Source organism: Aedes aegypti, chromosome 3, assembly GCF_002204515.2.
Source record: "Aedes aegypti strain LVP_AGWG chromosome 3, AaegL5.0 Primary Assembly, whole genome shotgun sequence".
Lineage (NCBI taxonomy): Eukaryota > Metazoa > Arthropoda > Insecta > Diptera > Culicidae > Aedes > Aedes aegypti.
Window position 1 is genome coordinate 34,663,866 of NC_035109.1, and position 24,144 is coordinate 34,688,009.

The following is a 24,144-nucleotide window of genomic DNA, read 5'->3' on the forward strand; positions in this document are numbered from 1 at the left end:
TGAATGTTCATGCCTTCCGTCCATGTATTGATTTATCTTTACTTGAAGAATTAAAACAAATTCCTTGTCATTCTCATTTCCGATTTGCTAATATGTTATTTAATCGAAAATTTATTGGAGTGGAACAAAATCAATTTTTTTTTACAGACGGATCTTTAGTGGGAAATATGGCAGGTTTTGGAGTTTTCAACATCAACTTGGCTCATTTTTATAAATTGGAATCTCCGTGTTCTGTTTTCACAGCTGAATTAACTGCTCTGTATTTTACTTGTAATTTAATTAAAAATTCCGCTCCGAACATATACATGGTGTGTTCTGATAGCCTGAGTTGTCTTAATGCTTTGAATTCCAGTAATTTTCATTTCAAAATCGTACTGTTTTATGCTGATTTATTGGCAAAATTGGGTGTTTTCCGTGGCGTAACTTACAATCGTGATATTTGTGATTTTGAATATTTTACAAAATTAAAAAAATATTCTTTGAATAATTGGCAACTTTCATGAAACACAAGTATCCAAGGCCGTTATTGTTGTTCTATTCACCCGAAGGTAAAGGCAGTTCCTTGGTTTAAAAACTTGTATGTTGAGCGTAATTTTATCTGTTCCCTCTCTAGATTGATGTCCAACCATTATATTTGTAATAGTTATTTGTACCGTATGAATTTCATAGATTCAGATATTTGTGAATGTAATGAATCTTATGAAGACATTGATCATATTGTTCTTATATGTTCTCGCTTTAATGGACCACGAGAACAATTTTTTGATAACATAATCAGGTTAGGTTTTGATATTCCTGTATCTGTTCGTGATATTCTGGGAAATAAATATCTTCCTGTATTAAAAATCCTATACAAATATCTATATGAAATTTCTTATCATGTTTGATATTTGCTGTTTTGTTTTCTGTTTTCTTTTCAATTACAGCTATAACAAGTCCAGGATTGGCTCATGGGTCTTGTCAATGATTGGCTCTGTGAATCGTGTGGATGGCCCTTAACTATGATGACCTCACTTGACAGATATTGGCTCCGCAATGGATCTGCTCCGCAAGAGCTTTTAATAATATTTATTTTATATTTTTTGTAACGTATTTTTGAAAAGATAAAGAGGTTTTATGCCTTTTTGAGAAAGATTTCGAAAGGAAATCACTCAAAGGGGCTTTTCCCTCTTTCAAAATTTGTAAGTTAATAAACAATCATAATCATAATCACGATAACTTTTCTGTTTCTAAATATGTTTTCACAAGTTCTCAAAAAAATCGTCCAGTTTAAGAATTCATGTCAGTATTAATCATCGGTGATCTGGTTTTGAAGATATTTCCATGTTCCTTGGGGGACCGAAATTCTCCATATAAAATTTCTTGGGGGGCCATTTCGTTCTTTATCAATTTATATAAAAAAATGTTAACTACACAATGCCAGGTAATAAAAAGCTACTCTGAAAAAATCATACAAATCGGTTGAGTATTCTTGGAGATATCTATAAATTACCATATGATGGGTTTTGAAGTTTTTAAGATCTTTATTTGGCCAGCGTGGTTCTAGAAACCTAAGTGCTCATTACTCAAAGACAGCTGCAAAAAATTGCTTCATTTTTTCACAATACACTCTCAACAATGTATTGCTGAGAGTGTATTGTGTCGAAGAGTGAACATCGGAATATGATAAAAAAATTTAAAGCCCGAGAAGTTTACGTCAGTTATGGCTACGCGTCAGTCCCTCAAGAAATTTTGGAATATCTTCGGATCCAGATGACCAAAGATCAATATCGACACAGATTCTAAAACTAGAGAAGATTTTTGATAACTTTTAAGAAAGTGATGCAAAAATATCTAGAAACAAAAAAGTTATCGCAATTTTAATATTTGTTTTGCGGTAAAAAATGAAGCTGTCGGTAGAGGGGTTAATTGAGAATTTTCAGACACACCCCATTTTGTTACGTTTTTAATATGGGACCTCTAAAAATTGTGTAAAATGTATCACGCCTAACCACCTCCCAAACACCGCCCCCCCCCCTCCACCTTTTTTCCTGTTTCTGTTCGGGATGAACCACTGCGACCAGTTTTCTTTGATCTTTTGTGGTATACCCGTATCCTTTGTTTAGTGCATGTCGTTCTACTCCATTACTATTGAGAAATAATGAAGCAGTCGTTTTTTTATGCAAATATCAATCTTTACCATTTTGCATAGAGCCTCTTTAGAAAAAGATACCGCTATTTATACCTTTTGGAGAAAACAGTTTGTCACCATTAAACTCTCAAAAGCGCGCCCCTTAATCAGGTTCGGCCACTAAGCTGGTTGAATGATACAGATTTTGACCATGCATCGGTACTCTAGCGTATCAAATTATTGCTTTTACTTATAAATACACGGTGTCTTTGTGGAGTAACTTTATTACAAAAAAATAGGTAAGTCTGAAATTTCGAACTAAAAACAATTAGACTTTGCTCTTTCATTTGCGACCAAAATCAAAAAAATCGGTCGGGGGGTCCAGAACATTTTTTTTTATTTTGTGTGAAGTATTCATGGATATGTGTTTTTGTACCGACACACATTGCGTTGAACATAGATACGGGACAAACTGCAAGATCAAACCATTTGAACACCTTGGCTTGGAAGATAAAGTTGTTCTTGCTCAAAAGAGCTGTAATAAGCATATATGACATATGATATACGCATAATTGCAAAACTGTCTCAAACGTCATTTTAGTTATTTTTCACAAAAACCTTGAAAATCGTACTTAAATTGGTCATAATGATGTAAGAAGTTATTAGGAAATATTTTTAATAGGTGAAGATGCATCGATATCAAACCTCGAATTTTCAAGAGCTTGTTTGTAGATTTGTATCTTGAGAACCTGACAACCTTTTGCGTTGAACATTTTATTGATTAGTCGCCACCAGCGAGTGACCAGTGAGTTACCGGTTGTCTGCTTCTCTAGACTTGTGCTTTTGAAAATTCGAGGTTTGGCTTCTATGTATATTCACCCTTAAAACCATTGATAACAGAGTGTGTAGCTCGTTGTTATTAGGCAGATAAACGGTCCAAAATAAAAACTGTTACCGCTGGAAGACAGAGGAGGATCTTCTCTTCGTCGTAGCATTGTGAAATAAAGTGTAAATCCATTCGTTTGCTCAGTAATAACAAGCTATGGCATTTAGGACGAGATCATAAATTATGCGAGATTTTTTTTTTACTCGTAGGGGATGGTACACAAATTATGTCACGCTAAATTTCAATTTTTTCGACCCCCTCCCCCCCCTTTGTCACACTTTCTGTATGAGTCCTCCGATAATTTTGTAAGTCTTGTCACGCATGGCTTAACCCCCCCTTTGGCAGAGTGTCGTATTTCTCATGTATACCTAAATGAGCTAGTGTGCCATGCGATATCCCATATCGCAGCTCACAGATTATGTGAGACACGAGATGCAGATACGTACAAAATATATCTTAGTGAGCGAGTCTCATGAGACATCTCGTGAGGCTCGTCGCATGCGCTTACTTGGAGTACTTTTTTTGCAGTTATGTTTGCCTAGTACAACAGCTCCACGGAAGCATACGGCTTCGGTCTATGTCTATGCTTCTTTGGTGGCCAGCACAAGTTTTTCAATTCAAATGCTAGAATCTTAACCGCGTTGAACCGCGTCAGTGCTTACAGGCAGTTTAATCCATGATTTGATCCCTTTCCCTTGCTTTTGGAACCTTTGGCAGCGAGTCTCAAATGCACTGTCACATTGAGATTTTCTCATGAGACGGCACATGAGCCAGTGCAGATGTGATCGTTTGAGCTAGTACATTGCTACATGATATCTAAAAAAATGTGTCTCACCATAGCACGTGCTCAAGCGCGCGGTTATTTTTGTGCGCTCATGGCAAGCTGATCTCAAGCTCTTGATGTGAAGCGCGTATACATGATGTCTGCCCTTTGGAGCGTGACGTAATTTGTGCATGACCCCTAGATACAAAAGTGACTTATCCGCCTTTCAAATAACACAATTTCATTTATTCGAATTAACTAGTAGAGGGCTTCGCATGTGATAAACCTTGTTATAAGCCAAGGTACTTGTTTGCAGTACTATAACCCCATATTAACCCCTCTACCGGTAGCTTCATTTTTCAAAATATTCAAATCGCGATAACTTTTTTGTTTCTTAATATGTGTGGAAAAAAATTTCACAACTTCTCAAAAAACTCTCTAATTTTCAGAATCTGTGTCGGTTTTGAGCATTGGTCATCTATATTCGGAGATATTTCAAAATTCCTTGGGGGACCGACGCATAGCCATAACTCTCGTAATTATCTATGGCTACAGATTTTTTCTCATATTCGGTTACCGTTTTGTCTCAAATTCCGAACAGACTCATATTCCGAACACTCTGTTTTTGTATGGCGATTCGGTTGAAATGTTTCGCTGAAATATGTCATCAAATAACAAAGAAATGGCAGTCATTTGCAATTCAATTTTAACGTCTTACAATCTATTTTATACCTCGGGAGTTGTGATGATTCTCTAGTTCGAGACCAGTAAAACTAGTTTAGATAAATTTATTTGCGAAATTATTCATTTGAATACGCTTTATTCGTGCTGTTCGGAATTTGAATCAAGGTGTTCGGAATATGAGACAGATTGAACACAGTGTTCGGCATTTGAAACAAAATGTTGTTCCATGCTTTCACGTATAAACAATACAAAATAAATTAAAATTAACAATTTTATCGCCACACCCAACAGCTAACAGTTAGGCTTTGCGGAGAAATTGAAATTTTCACAAATATCAGCTTATTTATGCCTATCAGATGCATTTGAAGTCACTGTTGGCCTTAAGTGTTCGGAATATGAGTCAAAACGGTATTCGCTTTTCAAAACTAAACTTTGATGAAAGTCTATTGTGAAGAAATTAAACAAATCGGTGTAACTGTTTTTGAGCAATGAGCTTTTATGTTTTTGGTACCACTCTAGCCGTAACGAGATCTTGAAAACTTATTAAAACATCATATTGCATTTTTATATGGGAAGTGTCGGTCCCCCAAGGAACACCAAAATATTATTAAAACCAGTTGACCAATGGTCAATACCGACATAGATTCCAAAAGTAGAAGAGTTTTTTGAGAAGTTGTGAAAAAATGGTGGAAAAATATAGAGAAACAAAAAAGTTATCGCGATTCAAATATATTTTTGTGCTGAAAAAATGAAGCTGCCGGTAGAGGGGTTAAGCAAAATAATAGCAAACAAACTCATGAATATCTCTTCTGCTATCTGTCGAATTGAATTTCTCTCTTCTGCAAATTTCTTTATTATGGTTTGAAGAATGAGCTTTTACAATGGGATAATAAGTTTGTACTTACACAACAGTACAAGCGTGTTTGGAACATACCTCAAAATTTCTTCATAGTAATTTCCATATAAACCTACATTGTCTTTGGGCCACCTTAAATCACCACCTAGAAAGCTGCGAATTTCACAGAACACTATTTTTATAGTAAGGATAGTAAGGAACATATGTGAGATTGAATTCTCAAACATTTTTTTAATTTTGAACCGCCCAAATGTACATAAACACATAGATAGGCAAATTCAAACATATGTGCAAGTCTCTCGAAATCAAACAAAAAAAAATTACTCTGGACCCCTCGACCGATTATTTTGGTTTTAGCAGCAAATGAACGCGAGAAACCTAGACTTTATTGTGGAGAAGTTTCAGACTTACCTATTTTTTTGTAATAAACTTGTTCTACGAAACACACCGTGTAAGTTTCAAAGTCGTTTTTTGAAACTGTGAACAGGTTTCATCGCATGAGATATTTAGATTCCATGAAACAGAAAGCTTATTTTAGAAGCTAAGAGATCTGCTACTCCACTGATTCGGAATCGTTTCCCTCCTAGATATCGAAAGATAAACTCTTGAACTCGGAAAGAAATTGTCTCATGAGTTGAAACCAACCTCAGATGCTGATTGAGCCATTTTTCCACATCGACCTCCTCATCATCTAGGACAAATAGGTGGGTCTTAGTGGCTTGTTACTCTCATATACTCTTCCGACCGTAACTTATAAGTATTCACTAGAACAGATACTGTTGATCTAAGCAACCGGAAGTCCATGTCCATGATCAAAGCACCCATAGAGGAAGTGACGTCTTCTTTTTCTTCTTCATTCCTATTCCAACTACTAACCAATAAACACGTATTATAAAACCAAACCGCTGCGCCTAATCAATAGGTTATAGGCCCAGATACGTTATTCGAGTTTGAGGAAGATTTGCGAACCAAGGTAATGGAGGACGAGAAGAAGTGGATTTTCGACGGAAGGAATTATGACCAGTGGGCGTACCGGATGCGTGTGTTGCTGGAGGAGAAAGGCCTTGTGAAGTGCATCGAGGAAACCATTAACGAGGAAGATTACGCTGAACTCCCTGAGGACTCTATGGAAGTCAAGACGAGGAAGAAGCAACAACTCGAGGAAAAATGGAAGCTCGATCGGAAGTGCAAGAGCCTGATCGTCCACCGCGTCTCCGATAGCCACTTGGAATACGTTATGGGAAGGAAAACTGCGAAAGAGTGCTGGGATAGCATCCAAGGAACTTTCCAACGTCGAGGTCTTGCCAACCGGCTGTACTACCGTCGTAGACTTGGTTTGCTGAAGTTGAAGAGCGGTGCGAGTATGCAGAATCATTTGCTGGAGTTCGACAAGCTACTGCGAGGACTGAAGATGACCGGTGCCAAGGTTGAAGAAGATGATGCGATTACCCAACTTCTTCTTACCCTGCCAGAACAATACGATGGGCTGTGTACGGCGCTGGAAACGATGTCATTCGATAAGTTGTCCATGGAGTTTGTCAAGAACCGTTTGTTGGAAGAAGAAGCGAAGCGTTTCGTGAAGAACGATTGTCTCGATGAAGACGGAAATACCGAATCGGCGTTTGCTGGAAAAAGGTTCTCGTTCAAGTGCTACAACTGTGGAAAGTTAGGGCACATGCGCTCGGACTGTCGAGTTAAGATGACGGAAGACAACGGTAGAAAATATTCAGAAGCTAGCGGAAACTCACGAAACTTGACGAAATACAACGGACCACGTAGAGGTAAAGCGAACGTGCACTGTGCTACGGATATTGCGTTTGTGGCGACCTGTGAAACGGAGCTGGCCGCAGCAGTCACACAGAAGACCGACAATTCGTTCCAGTGGTTTCTGGATTCAGGAGCATCGGACCACATGGTGAGAGATAGAAGTTATTTCGAGGAGCTACATCGTTTGCCAAGGGAGATTTCGATTGCTGTTGCGAAGAGTGGCCAATCGCTGACCGCCAAATATGCTGGAACTATCCGGACCTGTACCGAGGTGGAAGGAAGAATAATATCATCCATTGTTGAAGAAGTGCTGTATGTCTTTGGGTTACACCTAAATCTATTCTCCATCAGTCGTCTTGAAGATAAAGGTATGTCAATCATTTTTGCGGGCGGGAAAGTGAAGATAGTCAAAGATGGTCAAACTGTTGCAACGGGACGGAAATGTGGAAGGCTCTACCAATTAGACGTTTTATTGAAGAAGGAAGCTGAGGCGTTATTGACGAAAGATGATGAAGCTGGTCTGTGGCATCGACGATATGGTCATCTTGGAGAAGCGAATTTGCAAAAGCTGTGGAAAAACGGAATGGTGAGTACGAAAGCTACGTTACTGGAATGTGTGAAGCAAAACCCGTGCGAAGTATGTCTGAGCAGAAAACAAACCCGACAACCGTTTGGAGTTGCAGAAGGACAACGTTCGACTAGGGTACTGGAGCTGGTACATAGTGACGTCAGTGGACCGTTCACGCCTGGAACGTACGATAGCAAGAGATTCTTTGTAACATTCATTGATGACTTCAGCCACTTTACTGTTGTGTACCTGCTGAAATCAAAAGATGAAGTTTTAGAATGCTTTGAAGAATATAACGCAAAGGTAGCAGCTTATTTTGGTGTGAAGATTGCAAAAATTCGATGCGACAATGGAGGAGAATATACTAGCAAAGCGTTTCGATCCCTATGCCGTAGAGAAGGAATATCGTTGGAATATACAGCTCCGTATACACCTCAACAGAATGGAGTGGCGGAGCGAATGAATAGGACCCTCTTGGATAAAGCTCGTTCAATGATATTTGATGCTGGATTACCGAAAAGTTTGTGGGGAGAAGCTGTCCTAACGGCTGCATATTTGTCAAATCGTAGTCCAACCAGTGCGCTGGAAATTTTGAAGACACCCTACGAAGTTTGGTACAACAAGAAACCCGATATCGACAATTTGAGAGTGTTTGGTGCAGTTGCACACACCCATGTGCCGAAGCAATGCAGAGGAAAGCTTGATCCAAGGTCTGAGAGGAACTACATGGTTGGCTATGCAACGAACGGCTACAGAATCTTTGATCCCCGGAAGAAGAAAATATTTGTGAGCAGAGATGTTGTGTGTGATGAGAATAGCAGGAAACCTCCGACACGTTCAAGAGATTTCAATGATGAACTGGAAGAAGAAGAACCGCAAACCGATAATGAACCCGTGATAGATGATCAAAATGAAGCTAAAGTACAAGATGAAAATCAAATACGACAAATACAGAATAACGATGAAAATGAACAGAATGTTATAGAAGCTGCAGGTGTCGAACAAGCTGGAAATGTTGAAGATGTTGTATCTGATCCGAGACGGAAGAGAGTACATGCTGTTGATGAATCGTTCAGTGATCAACCAGTATCGAAGCGATTGACGAATCCTCCTGTCTGGATGAATGACTACCACGTGTCCTATAGCAGTGTTGAAACTCCGATGGCCTATGCGTTGAATGCAGAAGCTTTTGTTGAAGAAATACCGAATAACATTGCTGAGCTGAAAAAGAGAGATGATTGGGACCGATGGAAGGAAGCGATTGAAAGCGAGTTGCAGAGTTTAAAGAAAAACGGAACTTGGACTTTGCATCCGAAGCCAAAAGAGAAAAACATCGTGGATTGTAAATGGGTATTCCGGATCAAACGTGATGACAACGGCAACATTGAAAGGTATAAAGCGCGGCTTGTTGCCAAAGGATATTCGCAGAAGAAGAATTATGATTATACAGAGACATACGCACCAGTGGCACGAATAACAACGTTCCGGATTATGCTGAGTATAGCGAATCAATTCAAGTACACCATACATCAAATGGACGTAAAAACGGCGTTTCTGAATGGAAATTTGAAGGAAGTAATTTACATGTACCAGCCAGAGGGATTCGAGGAAGGAGATCGGAACATGGTGTGCCGTTTGCAAAAATCGCTTTATGGACTCAAGCAAGCACCACGAAGCTGGAATGAGGCGTTCAATTCGTTTGTTTTGAGCTTGGGATTCAAACGATCCAACTACGACTGCTGTTTATATTGGAAGCGTACTGGAGGAGTGGTCGTATACTTGTTGCTGTATGTAGATGATATTTTGCTGATGACAAACAACCTTGAAGAAATTCAACTTATCAAGAATCAACTTTCCGAAAGATTTGAAATGACAGATATGGGAGAAGTTAAGCAGTTCCTCGGAATCAAAGTTGAACGATATGAGAATCAAATCAAGATTAGTCAGCCCAAATACATTGATGGAATGCTGAAACGTTTCGGAATGGAAGAATGTCGACCAACATCAACCCCAATGGAACCAAAGCTGCAGTTTGAACATGAAGGAAACATAGAACTGACCAAGCAGCCTTACAAGGAGTTGATAGGATGCTTATCATACTTGATGCTATCAACCAGACCAGACATCGCCGCCGCAGTCAACACTTTCAGCCGATATTAAGCAGCACCTACAGATAAGCACTGGAGCCACCTGAAAAGGGTTTTACGCTACCTAAAAGGGACCAGAGATTATGGATTAGTGTATCGCCGCAGAGCTGATTCCAGTCCGCTGATAGGATACGCAGATGCAGATTGGGGAAACGATGGTGAGGACAGGCGATCTATTTCTGGCTTTACATTCAAAATCCATGATGCAACCGTTTCGTGGACTACAAGAAAACAGAACACCGTAGCTCTCTCATCGACAGAAGCAGAGTACGTTTCATTAAGTCAAGCAGCATGTGAAGCAATTTGGCTAAGAAATGTGCTACAAGAATTTGGCGTTGATATTTCCGAACCGACTAGAATATTTGAGGACAATCAATCGTGCATACTAATTGCTGAGGAGCCTCGGGATCATCGAAGAATGAAGCATGTGGATATTCGATTCCACTTTATTCGAGAATGCATCCAGAACAAGATTATTCGGCCAGTTTATGTATCTACAAAAGAACAAGTTGCTGATATATTTACCGAAGGCCTACCAGCAGGACCATTTGCACATCTTCGGGAGAAGCTGAATCTCTTCGGTTGAGCGGGGGTGTTGATCTAAGCAACCGGAAGTCCATGTCCATGATCAAAGCACCCATAGAGGAAGTGACGTCTTCTTTTTCTTCTTCATTCCTATTCCAACTACTAACCAATAAACACGTATTATAAAACCAAACCGCTGCGCCTAATCAATAGATACAACAAGAGTACAATATGGTAGATCTTACCTCGTAACGCACCTCGAAAAGGTGATCTACCCGCGTTATGGGGACCCCTCCACCTTGGAGCGTGATAAAATTTGTGCAAGACTCCTTACTCGCATCCACTGCTCCACTACTTTTTAATCCCTCATAAAAAAAGGCCTGTGAGGAGTTTAGGATTGTTGGTTAGTTTTTCTTAGGTTTTGCACTGTACTGGACAGAATGCATGAATTGGTCGATTTCCATACAAATTGTCCTAGTTTGGAGGGTTGGATCTTAGATTCCAGTACTTAGATCGATCTGAAATTTTGCACCGCAGCTTGGGAGTAACACTTCACTGATTCACTCAGCTGGAAATTTACAGATTTTCATACACAAAACATTGAAGTTATTGAAGATTATCGACAGGAACTCAAGTTTACTTTCGGATTGGCTAGGGGTTATGAAAACGGATAGTTTTGGATTACCCTAGTCATTTTGATAACCCCTAGACAGAGAAAGTTAATCCGAAAGTAAACAAAACATGGATTATTACATATTTCTTATTACAACAATCAGCTGGTAAAAAAAAACTGAAATTCTCGAATGTTGCTGAAAATTCTACATACTAGCAAGCTTCTAATTTTTGAGGCAGACTGAGAACTATAAGTTTTCTCATAGATTTCTTGCTTTCTTTCTAAGAACCATTGAGAAGAAGAAGAGTTTAAGGTGCTTTAAGTAAAATTTCACATAAACCGCATAAACTCTTGATTTGTTCTTCTTCTTCATGTGGAACGTTCATACTGGAACTTGATTTGTCTCTCCAACTTTGTGTTGTTATTAGTATTCACAGTCTCTCGAAATGTTATAGTTTTTTTCTATCTAGATTTTTAGCCCTGGGCTAGCCCAGGCTGTGAAGTTAAATAATTTTCAAACTGAAACGGCAAAACCAGACCGAACAAACATTGAAAAGCACAATTTTGAAACCCCGTTTTTCAAACATTACATCGCAGCTACTTACTCATAGCTGTTTATCGGACTCAGACTCTTATCGTGCCCTGATAACGCTCCGCTGCTTATCGCGGGATGTTTTCCATTCGTGCCAACATTCGCCGCAGTATTTCACGCCACGAAAGTAAGCCACAGAACTTATGTCAACACGAAAATTGAGTCCCCCACCTATTCTCCCATTGATCCACGGAACGCGCTTTCAACCATATTTTTATGAATTGTGCTACTTTTCCCCGAATGTCAATTCCACGAACGCCAGTTTCTCTAATAACCGTTTTCCTCGAGTGCCAGTATTTTGTCATTCACAATAATATAGAGAAGAATACAAATCAGATCACTAGTTCATTCACCGCCCTGAAAAGTATGTAGTTATGACTGCAGTCAACTCTCCATAACTCGAATTTGAAGGAACCATCGAGTTATGAAGGTATAGAACAGAACACAAAACCAGTGAAGCTGTGATCCAAGGGATCATTGAGTTAGCTATGAAAACCAACTTTTACTATGGTCCTCAAACTCGATAGCGAGATACAGAATATTGAGTAATGAAGAGTTGACTGTATTATGGGTGCTAAAAACATTTCGAAGAAATGGGCTATTCGCGGAAACGGCATTCGGGAAATCAACATTCGAGTAAAAGTAGCACAACCATTTTTATGTTGCAATTGTCACTCATCACGGTGCAGTTTTTCCTACCTTCGGTTGTGTTCCGGTGGCAAAATGCTCCAGTCCGACTCGTAGTAGGGATACATGATGGTTCTGGCACCGTGTGCTGCTGATGACGATTTATTTCCAAGAATGAAGCGATCCACGTAACTGCAATCCAGGTGAGATCCTCTGGAGCTTACAATGTGCGCGCGCTATGGAACGGGCGTCCCCCTAAAAACCCGTGGCCTTCTACGATATCACAATCTTTTTTCGCTCTTCTAGCACGCTGCCGTTGACGAAAGAACCGGGAACAAGTAGGCTTTGTATGTTTCCACTTCGTCGACCTTCCGTCATTCGATAATGTGTACTATTCGCAAATAGAACCGGTCGACGCTTTTCTTAATTAATTTTTTTGCCTAGGGTCGGGGACACAACACCTGTATTTGTTCACTGCTCCCACACTGCTGACACTGGCACCGAAAAAATAAAAACGTGAATCTTCTTTGCTGTTAGTATTTTTTATGGATACAATGCTTGGTGGATTGCTGAGAATGCCGCTGGTTTCGCGTTTTTCATACTAAGTTTTGCCTTGAGGAAGATTTGTGCGAGAAAATGATTTTTTTTGAATAATTTATGCAAATTGAGCGAAATTTATTTCTATGGAAAATGTGTTAAATTGTACGCGATACTGAATCATCCTTACAATACACATATAAAGTGCATCAAAGCCGTTTTCTCATACAAAATGGTCAACTTCCGATAGTTTAGAAATACCAATTATTACTATTGTACCAATTATGGAAATAGTAAAAAAAGGATATTTATTTTATTGTTCTACCAAAATATAGCGTCAAATATTCACAGAAAACGTAAGACTTTTTGTTGCTGTTGCTTGTTAAGCGCATTTGTGCAATACTCTTTTAAAAACAAACATTTCGAAATATGGCTTGACGCACATGTTTTCTTCCTAGTACGTTTTACGTTCTTAACAGAAACCTACGATTCAGTTGAAGTTTAATAAAGGGAAGATATTTTTTTCTGTTGCATAATTTTATCCATTGCACAATCAACACTTCTCCCTCAAGGCAATAAGCCGGATCTAATAAAAGTTCATTTTTCCGCACGAACATCTTCCACCGGTTCAATTCATATTATCCACCCGGTTTCCCGATTGATTTTCATCGGCGCACTTGTAACATAGCCCCCCTCAATCGATCCACCACACTTTGTTTTCCTTGATTATGCCGCCGACCACCTTTCCGTTCTTCGCTGTTCTCATACTCAAATAATGCCACTCGAACTCTTCTTCTTCTTGGCATTACGTCATCACAAGGACAGAGCCTGCTTCTCAGCTTCTAAGGGCACTTCCACAGTTATTAACTTAGAGCTTTCTTTGCCAAATTTTCCATTTCCGCAAACGTATATCGTTTGGCAGGCACAATGATAATAAATGCCCAGGGAAATCAAGGATATTTTTGTAGTCGCAGACTCTACCACTAGGCTAAGGAAGACCCCTCGCACTCGCGACACCTCAACTATCAGCGAGCTCTGTAATCGTAGCACGTGCTCCCTTCTAATTGAATCTGACCGCGCGCTCTTCTTCTTTGCACACAGCTGTTGGCACTAATTCGCCTGCCTACTGATAAAACATTTAACCACACTTTTATTTGATTGCACACTACGGATCCGTTCCGTTCTCCATCACATAGGTAGCTTCTCAGCAGTAGTGTGCGGCTTATTTTTCAAAAGTTCTTAAAACCTTCTTGTTCTTCTTCGTGTGTTCTAAAAAAAAAACTCAAATTTAGAGATGAAATTATTAAGATATAAATGTGGTGTAAACGACTTTAAGGTATAAACTTATAAACTCAGTCATTTTCCAACTATTTTTTAATCTTCTAACACCATTTTCTTCAAAATCATATTCTTTAAAAATCTGTAGAACATCAAATTTGTCCAACATTAAAACTGGTTTTAATTACAAGAAGTTTAATAGATATTCTCCACATGTCTTAATTTGTTTGATCACAATTTCGTTTTTTTCTTTTTACATATTTTGATTGTTTTTAAATACTGTAAATAAAACATTGTTTAGTTAACCCGCAAAAGTGCCGGGACGAACCTAAAATTTTCCAAATCCTCGTTCTCAGCAATGCTTCAACCGATTTTCGAGATTTTTGGCTTTTAGTGAAGGGGAATAGTTGTACTAACTTTCAGTGTTGATGCCGCCCCGCCGATACCCTCTCCGTTTTTTGGTGATGCAAATATGTCTGTGTTTTTTCCCGTTTTCCACGCTAAGCTGACCAAATAGCTCAGGTTCTTGAATGGATTCGTCGGCCAGTTACAAATCTTTTCAGAGAGGTGCCATTCAGTAAGGGAATGGTTACACACATTTCGGGAATAATTTGGCTCCGATGGTAAACAACCTGGTCCTCCGGAATATCCGTGAAAACGGTCAATTCGTGAAAGTCGTCCTAGACAGCTGCGGTTTTTTTTGCCAATTCATCGAAATTCATTATCAAAGAACGTAATAGATGATTGGATTGCTTATCGACATGAGTGGCCACTATAACGGCCTCCGGAAGATCCGGAACATCCGTAAAAATGGTCATCTGGTGAAAATCACCCTAAACCACCGCGATTTTTTCCAATGATATCAGAAATCATAATTATAGAACATAACAGATGATATTGATTGTTGACGGACATATGTGTCCACTATATTGGCCTCTGGAAGTCCGGAACATCCGTAAAATTGGTCATTTCGTGAAAATCATCTTAGATCATAGCGATTTTTTTTCAATAATACCAGAACTTATAATTGTAGAACATATTGGATGATTTGGATTGTTCATGGACATAAGTGACCACTATAACGGCCTTCGGAAATTCCAAAATATCCGTAAATATGGTCATCTGGAGAAAATCATCCTATACCAACGCGATTTTTTCCAATGATAACATTATTTGTAATTATAGAACATAACGGATTAAATTGATTGTTCACGGACATATGCCTCCATTATATTGGCCTCCGGAAGATCCGGAACATCCGTGATCATGGTCATTTCGTGAAAATCATCCTAGATCACCGAGATTTTTTTCAATGATACCAGAATTTATAATTGTAGAGCATAATGGATGATTTGGATTGTTCATAGACATATAACGGCCTCCGGAAGATCCGAAACATTCGTGAATATGGTCATCTGGTGGAAATCATCCTAAACCAAAGCGATTTTCCCCAATGATAACATTATTCGTAGTTATAGAACATAACGGATGATGTTGATTGTTCCCGGACATATGTGTCCACTATTTTGGCCTCCGGAAGATCCGTAACATCCGTAAACATAAGCCCCTCCCTCCCCTATCAATGATCACGTGGTTTTGGACGACACTTATTATTATTATTATTATCTATATCTAGCAGATTTTCCTCTAAAACAAAGTATTTTACTAAAACATAAAATGTAATTGCACTTTGGAGGTTTGTTTTGCCCGAAATAACGTTTTTACTATTTAACTGGAAATAAAGACATACAAAAGTGTTCTGTCCGTATCTCTGTGATTAAACGTCCAATTAAGGTGAAGATGAATCGAAGCCAAAACTCAAATTTTCAATAGAATCAGACATCGGTTGAGGCTCAAAACTTTCTCGGTTTGTCAGATTTACTGCATTGTTGCTTGAAGTTAGTATTTTTTAACCCGTTAACGACCAGCGTCCTCAATTGAGGGCAGTGATTTTCGCAAATAACTTGAAAACGTTTCAAAATATAATGATAGTATGTGTGGAGAACTTGTTCATAGACCTGATATATTCCACTCAGGGGTAATTATATTTTGTAGTTCACTCACCAGGGACCGCTCGTTTAGGATTCTGAGATCACCAACAGAAAGCTGGGAAAAACTGAGGCTACAAAAACTAGGTGAGCAATGGTATTTATCCTATGAAATGAACGATTTTCTAAATCATGTTCTACGATTTTGACGTATTTGGCCAATGCAATCAATACAAACATATTTTTTGCACAACAAAGACACAAGTTTTTTTTTTATAGTTGGTGTTTTATTCGAGTCGAGTATTATTTTAAGTGAAAAAATCTGGCGGCCATCTTAGATTTTGACGCCATTTTGATTTTAAGGGTAGTAGAATGATTTTTGAACTTGATAGCACTCAACATGTTGAATTTCGAGGTTACCAATAAAAACAGTTACGTATGCTCTTCTTCTTATTCTTATTTGTCATTTTCCTGACGTAACGTCCCTAATGGAACTTAAAAAAAAAGAACATACAATTTTTTACCATATGCATTGTTGTTCATTGAATGAAATTTATAGATAAGGAGATTGAAAAGTCTGATATCAGTAGCTTTGATGTTAAGCATTGCCAAAAGTGCATTTATTTAGAGGGGAAATCTTAAGTATTTGAGCAAAAAAAACCTGGATATTTTTGAACCATAGAGTATCGTTTTAACTACTGCCCAACATACATGTGAAAAATAGCGAATTTTTTACAAAAGTAAAGCAGGCTTTGTCCTAGCGTGAACGTAATGCCAATACTTAGGTTTATAATTTTGAATTCGAAAAACCTGGCCGTCATCTTGAATTTTGGTTTTTAACAGTTGAATGAGTTTAATCCATTTCAGCACTATCCGTTGGAAACAATACAATCAGATTTTTTCTAGCCTATCTTATCTCAGCTATTCAAATGCTTGTTCATTACTATCAACGACTTTAGACCAAATAAATGAAAGAATGAATGTTCCTATTCCTAAACTCTAAGATATGTTGAAGAATCATTCTGGTACCAAATAAGTGTTATAAGATGAAATTCCTATTTAATAATCCGTTTTTATAGCTGAGAGGCAGACTCTGTTTCAGTAGGGACGTTACGCCAGAAAAAATAGAGCAAGAAAAAGAGTGAGCGTAACGGCCGCATTAAAATTCAACCTGTTTAGTGCTCTCAAGGTGAAAAAACATTCTGCTACTTAAAACCAAGATGGCATCAAAATCCAAAATGGTCGCCAGATTTTTTCACTCAAAATAATACTCGTATTCTTCACTCGACTCAGATAAAATACCAACGATTGAAGACTTGTGTCCTTGTTGTGCAAAAAATGATGTTTGTGTTGATTGCACTCGCCGAATACGTCAAAATCGTAGAACATGATTTAGAAAATCGTTCATTTCATAGGATAAATACCACTGCTCATCTTGTTTTTGTTGCCTATCATACTCAGTTTTTCCCAACTTTCTAATGGTGATCTCAGAATTCGAAACGAGCGGTGCGCTAATGGTGAAAATAATTGTTCTAACGAAAATCAAGATGCCGGCCATATTCAAAATGGCCGCCAACATTTTTTTTAGCTTCAAATGAAAGCTATATTCTTTATCTATACGATGCCACTAAGTTTGCTATGGCATACGAGGGGTCCACCAATTTGAGAAAACCGAAAGGACCACCCTTAAGTTTTGTCAAAAACTAGCGATCAGTGACATAAAATTGGAATTCTAACGATGGGTGCCGATGGCGGCCTGGTTTCAGCGAGAATTGCTCAATTGAGTCCTTAAATTTTTAATGAAGTCTTGTTTTTATTCAATAACACGAAAGAGCATGTTACTGCAACTGCTTTAGCAATTTTTCTTAATGTTAAAACTTTAATTTTAAAATTGGGTTCATAAATGAAGCTTGACACTTTTAATCATGTTTGACGTACGCTTAGTCGACAAAAACACCACAGGGGTTTTAGTTTTAACACTGAGGTTGTTCCTATCTGACATTTCGAAAGGGACACGGAAAACAAAATACACGCAAAATTTGAGTTTAAGCCAAGAGGTGTGACAAAATCGAAAAAAAAACGTAAAAAATGTTTTTTGGACTCAAACCAACGGAAAACATTAGAAAATTAAGTAAACATGTGTTATTGGCTTAAACTTAAGCGTTCGGCACTAAAATAGGGACAGGGCTTTAGGACCCTAATTGAAATTGTTTGCTTATAAAACAATATTCAAAGCAACGACAGGTGATTTTTCAACATCAATTTGACTGAAGTAGTCTAGTGAACATTTTTGGGTAGAAATATAAATTATATATTACACTCAAAATTTGTTTTACTCTCAAAACTACGAGACACTTAGGGTTCACAATCTGTTTGCATATAAATCAAAATTTATAGCGATGATATCTAGCTTTATCAGTATAAATTTGCTTGTACAAGTCCAGTGCACATATTTGAGCAGACATAGTTATTTTCTTTTGCACAAAAAACATTTTTTACCAAAAACTTACGAGAAACCTCCTCTTTGCCTTAAAATCAATATATAAAGCAAAGGCATATTTTTTTTGGCATGAACTGACTTGTAGGAAATAGTAGAAAATAGTAAATTGAGAAAATACTCTAAATTTAGTTTACCAAAAATAAACATTAAAAAACGTTTTTTTGTACAGCTGTATGCTCATAAATCGAGTTTTAGAGCAATGACTTGTAGTTAGTAATAAATTTGATTGTAAAAAAAAAACAATGATTATATTTGAGCAGGAAGAGAAATTTTTGATTACACTCAACTTTTTTTTTGCTTAAAAAACTACAAGAAACCCAAGTTTTTAACTTATTCGACTATAAATCGAAATTCAAAGCGATTATTTTTTGGTATTTATTTGTTCAGTGAACATGTTTGGGCTAAAATAAAAATTGAAGAGTACACTCAAAACTTTTTTTGCTTAAAAATAGAGAAAACTCTCATTGTTTTAAATTATTTGATAATTAATCCAAACTTGAAGCGATGCTATTCATTTTTCTTACACAAATTTCATTCAAGAAGTCTAGAAAATATGTTTGAGTAGAAATAGAAATATTGGATAACACTCAAAATTTATCTTACCTAATAACCACTTAAAATCTTTTTCGTTTTGAGCTGTTTCGCTGTAAATCAAAATACATGGTGATTACATGGATTTTTTCAACAATGGGGACGGACCTGGTGTAGTGGTTAGAACATTCGCCTCTCACGCCGAGGACCTGGGATCGAATCCCATCCCCGACATAGTCACCTATGACGTAAAAAGTTATAGTGACGACTTCCTTCGGAAGGGAAGTAAAGCCGTTGGTCCCGAGATGAACTAGCCCAGGGCTAAAAATCTCGTTAATAAAGTCAAATCAATCAATCAACAATGCATTGATTGTAGAAATTTAGCCAACGCGTCTGAGCAGATATGAAGCTTTTTGTTTAAACTTATTTGTTTACCTAAAGAGCTACTAAGAACTCAAGGTTTTAGCTTGTTTGTCTGTAAATCTAAATGCAAAGCAATGATATGTTGTTTTCTTTGGCAAAAATTTGCTTTTAGGTGTCTACCCGACCAGTGGATTACAACAAAATTGGAGTGCAATGAAATCAAGATTTGCTATAAAGAACAAATTATGTTTCATTTTTGTTGTTTTTGTCAGCACTTTGAGTTGTTGGTGGAAATTATAACAAAATTAAAACTAAAACAAGTAATAATAACAAAGGCGGTTTTACGTTTGTTTCAATTTAAAACATAATAATAACAAAATTTGTTATAAAATATTGGGATAAATTGCTTATAATTTTTTTTTGTTATAATTCAGTTACGGAAAATAACAAAATGAGTTATATTTTTGTTTGATTTGAAATATAATGAGAAACACTTATGTTCAAATTATAACATATTGTTTTGATTTTGTTTAGTGTGGAGGAAATTGTGTTATAATTTTTGTTATTTTAACTACTAACCCGCCAATATTATTACATATTTTGTTGAAAAAAAGAAACGCGCTAACCAAGTAACAAAATCTGTTACAACTCAATTGTAATCCACTGGTCGGGTAGTGAATATGTTCGAGCAAGAAATTAATTTTACATAACACTCAATATTTATTTTGCAAAAATAAACTAGGAAACATCCAATTATCTAATCTATTTTTACCTAAAATCAAAACTCAAAGCGATGATATGTTTTAATAAAACACAATTCATGACAAAAATACAAATACAATTCCATTGTTTGCCATGAAATAAAAGAAAAACAGCTTTAAACTTTCTCCGGACCATTTGTCGGGAAGCGTGGAATTCGAAAAAATTGATTTTATTTTTTATTTGTAGTTGTTGAAATTAAATAAATTTTGAATGCACTCAAAAATTTAATTTTCTGGCCAAACATGTTCACCAGATTTCTATAGAGTATAATCAAAAACTTATATTTCTACACAAATATATTCAATAAACTTCAGCAGTAATATTTCAGCCGAGAAATCCACTAGTTATCGCTTTGAATTTTGCATTATGGGCAAACAAAAAAAAATTCTTCATAGTTTTTTTTAAATTAAAAGATATTTAGAGTGTAATCAAAAATTTCTATTTCTGTCACAAAAAAATACATGTCACCAGGTCGAATTTTGATCAATTGGAAAAAAGGTTTTTGAATAAAACAAATTTTGAGTGCACTCCAACATTTATATTTCAACCCATACATGTGAACTGTGGTCCCGATTTTTTTTTTTTACAATTAAAGCCATAATTTATAACCTTAAATATTGTTACATTGCTTAATTTGTCAACAAATACGTACCAGATGACACTAAGAACAACTTTATATTTAAAAAAACTGGGTTTACTATCTTTTTAAAATAAATTTTAAAAGGGTAATGATCTCGGAAAGTGTCTTATTCCATAGCGGCAAAAATAATTAAATTCGGTTAGAAAACGACGGAGATATGCATTGTCAAAGTTGGACTTTTAACTTTTTCTGGAACCTTTGTTGTAATCATAAGTTTTCTTCCCGTAGTAGTAGAAGAGTTGAACGTTTCCAACCGAAAATATTTTTCACAACGCTTACTGTTTCTGAAAGATCAACTAGCACTAGCTTTGCCTTTATAAAATGCAAAATTAATTCGATGGAGCTATCAGATATCGACGACACACTCCAAAATTTTTTTTTTGGATCGATAGACATACATAGACTTTAATTTTTCTGCTTAAACTGTGTTCATTCAATGAGAACGTAACTATTGATAACAATTTTGGGACTTAAGCACAATTGTGGGATACCTTGGGCGTTAACGGGTTGCTTTCATTCAAGAACCATGTAAACTATTTGAGAGGATAGGAAGTATAACCAAAGTCCATGCAGCAAAAATGTCGCATTTCCGCATTTGTAGGTCATCTTCCGTATTCAATAAAAAATTGAGAGAACTTTTCAGGTGAAATGTGTTAACTACAACCAAATTTAATACACTCATTAGAAATAATGTGTACCATTAGGGATTGTTTTATCTGAGTCCCTTGAGTTGTCCTACAGAACGTCATATTTAGTTTTTAGACTTAGTTCAGTTGACAAGAAAAAATGTTATTTGACAATCATTATTTTATTTCAACAGGTTCACATTACCAATATGAAGCATTTTTTGAATCCAAGTACTTTGCTATTTTGGAAGTTCATATAACATAAAGTAATCATGCCAAATGTGACCTAAATCCGTGTATTTTTCATTATAGATATAGCTATTTTCGTTATTTTATTACATAAAATTATTAGGGGTGGTTTTGCCCCACTTTCTCATAATATAGAAATTTACATTATTCGAAATATCTTCTTTTATATAGAATATCAAACTCTACTCTACTAGATCGGAGATCATCGATACAAGGTACCTTGGCTCTCACAAACTAGATCTTAAATTATGGTCAAATAAATTTCATTTTTTAGTGAAATGAAGAAAAAACTTCAAGTATAACAATTTTTAAGATAAACTCTGCGTTCTACAAACCATTCGTAAATTTAATTTCAAGAGATTATTGGTGAATGATTCAAACTTCGTTGGAAAATAACAAAGTTTTGTTAACGTCAATAAAAACCATATTTTATAAGTAAATGAAAAACCGTATTTAGTACTATACCACTTAATTCCACCAGAGTTTGTATCCTTTGACAGATACGCGTATTTCGACCTCAACTGTAAGGCCATCTTCAGTGTCGTGTACTAGACTCGACAAGTCGAATACGCGACATTGAAGACGGCCATACAGTTGAGGTCGAACTACGCATATCTGTCAAAGGATACAAACTCTAGTGGGATTAAATGGTATAGTACTGAATTCGGTTCTTAATTTGCTTAGAGGTATTCCACTAATTAGCTTGAAAATTTATTATCATATTATATAGCTTGAAAACCTAACTTCAAAGCGCTTGCACCACCTCCAAATTTTAATATTTTTAGCTCAAACTTTGAGCTTTCTCGTTTTGATTTGGGGATTGAGAAAAGCTCACGAATTATTTGTTTTGAAAACTTTTGAAAAAAATAAGCCGCACTCTAATCAGCAGTCACCTTCCTTTTCACGCGGGAAATTGATACTTGCACTCATTCAATCACTTTCACCCGGCTGATCCCGGTTTCCCCCCTTTCCACACTCCTCCGTTGCACTTTCACGCACCCTCGATAGTGTAATCCAATGGCTCGGAAAAATAAATGTCAATTTTCCCGCACTCACATTCGGCAACCGGAAGCACACGCCGTTCGTCAGATCGAAATTTGTCTGCACTATTACCGGTCGTCGGCACTCCTGACGACTGAAGCGAATAAAAGAGTCCTACTTTCCACCGTTGGTTGACGACCGACTGACTCAGTGACTGATTAACCGTCGATTTTTGTCACGCTGACGATGATAAAATGCCACGAGTGAGTGTAAAACGCAAAGCACCTGCTGAACTTTTGGGCTTGACGCGAGCTGCTAGAGCAACGATCCTTTCCGGTTGGCATTCAGTTTTCCACTGATTGTGGAACGGCAAATGCAGAACTCGCAACTGCTTTGGGTGGTGTTTTGGCTTGATAGCCGCCAGGCTCGTCGCCGTGTGCTGGGTCGCCTTTTCCGATTGTGATAGGGGGAGGTGGTGCGAAATTCATCTGCATAGAATATAGTGTGCATCGTGCCGCCTATCGTGGTCAGTTATTCCGAATTTGGGGGATTAAAGCAGGAGATCTTGAACTCCATAAGGAAAATCAAGGTTTCCTTCCAAATCGCAAAGAAAGGAGACTGTCACGTTTTGCCGGAAACTCTTAAAAATCGCGAACTTCTTTTCAAACATCTTGAAGAAGAGAGGCATACATTTTTTTTTACTTATGACGACAAAACTGAACGTATGTTCAAAGTTGTCTTGAAAGGTCTCTCAAGTGACTATAAGTCACCTGAAGAGATCAAAAATGGAATAAATGATTTACTTGGATTTTCCCCAGTCTATGTAATCATTATGTAAAAGAGAACCCAACCTGGCATTGTTCGGAAAGGGCTTTCTCAAGAATATTATTTAGTTCACTTTAACAAAAAAGAACTAAATAATATTAAAGCTTTAGAAAAAGCAAGACTTATGTTCGATGTCCATGTGACATGGGAACATTTCCAGAAACCTGGAGGCAATTTCCAGAACCCCACTCAGTGCCGTCGGTACCAAAAGTGGGGTCATGGTACAAAACATTGGCGCATGAATGCTAAATCCATGATTTGCTGAGGTTTTTCTCACGCTGAAGACGTCTGTCTTATGAAAGAAGGTACCGATAAGTTCATATGCGCAAATTGCGGGGGAAATCATAAGTCAAATATTGGGCTTGCCCTTCGCGTAGGCGAGTCGTCGAGGCTCGTGCCAGGCAGTTGATCGGTAATGTCCGTAACGATAACGGTCGTTTCCGGAATTTGCCTGGTAGAGTATCGAACAATGCTCATTTTTCAGTTAACGATCGCTTGATTAGGAATCATACCCATTAGGAAGGTTATAATCATGCTTATTCACAAACTAATTTTAATCCGTCGGGTAGCCGTTCGAATCTTTTAATTTCGAATATATCTACCCACGGTAAATCCTTTGCCGATATCGTAGCAGGTAATTTGAACTCCTCCTCTATTCGTACTATGCGTACCCATTCTACATTATTGAATCTAATCAAAGATGGTTAAAAGGAAAAAGATGACCGA

The 24,144-nt window shown here is 37.3% G+C and overlaps 1 protein-coding gene across 8 annotated transcripts in view; it reads right to left on the reverse strand.

Annotated features, from left to right (window-relative positions):
* Positions 1–22,970, reverse strand: part of LOC5566371 (AP-1 complex subunit gamma-1) — a 179,880-nt gene extending 156,910 nt beyond the window's left edge. The window contains exons 1-2 of one of the 8 annotated variants that reach the window (XM_021854165.1): positions 22,772–22,970; positions 12,211–12,632 (exon numbers count right to left, since the gene is read on the reverse strand). In XM_021854165.1, coding sequence (XP_021709857.1) covers positions 12,211–12,266 — 56 coding nt within the window. In that variant the 5' untranslated portion in view covers positions 12,267–12,632; positions 22,772–22,970. Of the gene's footprint in view, positions 1–12,210; positions 12,661–13,656; positions 13,913–22,505 lie in introns of those variants that run through there. The other 7 variants (XM_021854164.1, XM_021854163.1, XM_021854162.1 and 4 more) reach the window with 7 other exon arrangements.
* Between the last annotated feature and the right edge of the window lie 1,174 nt (positions 22,971–24,144).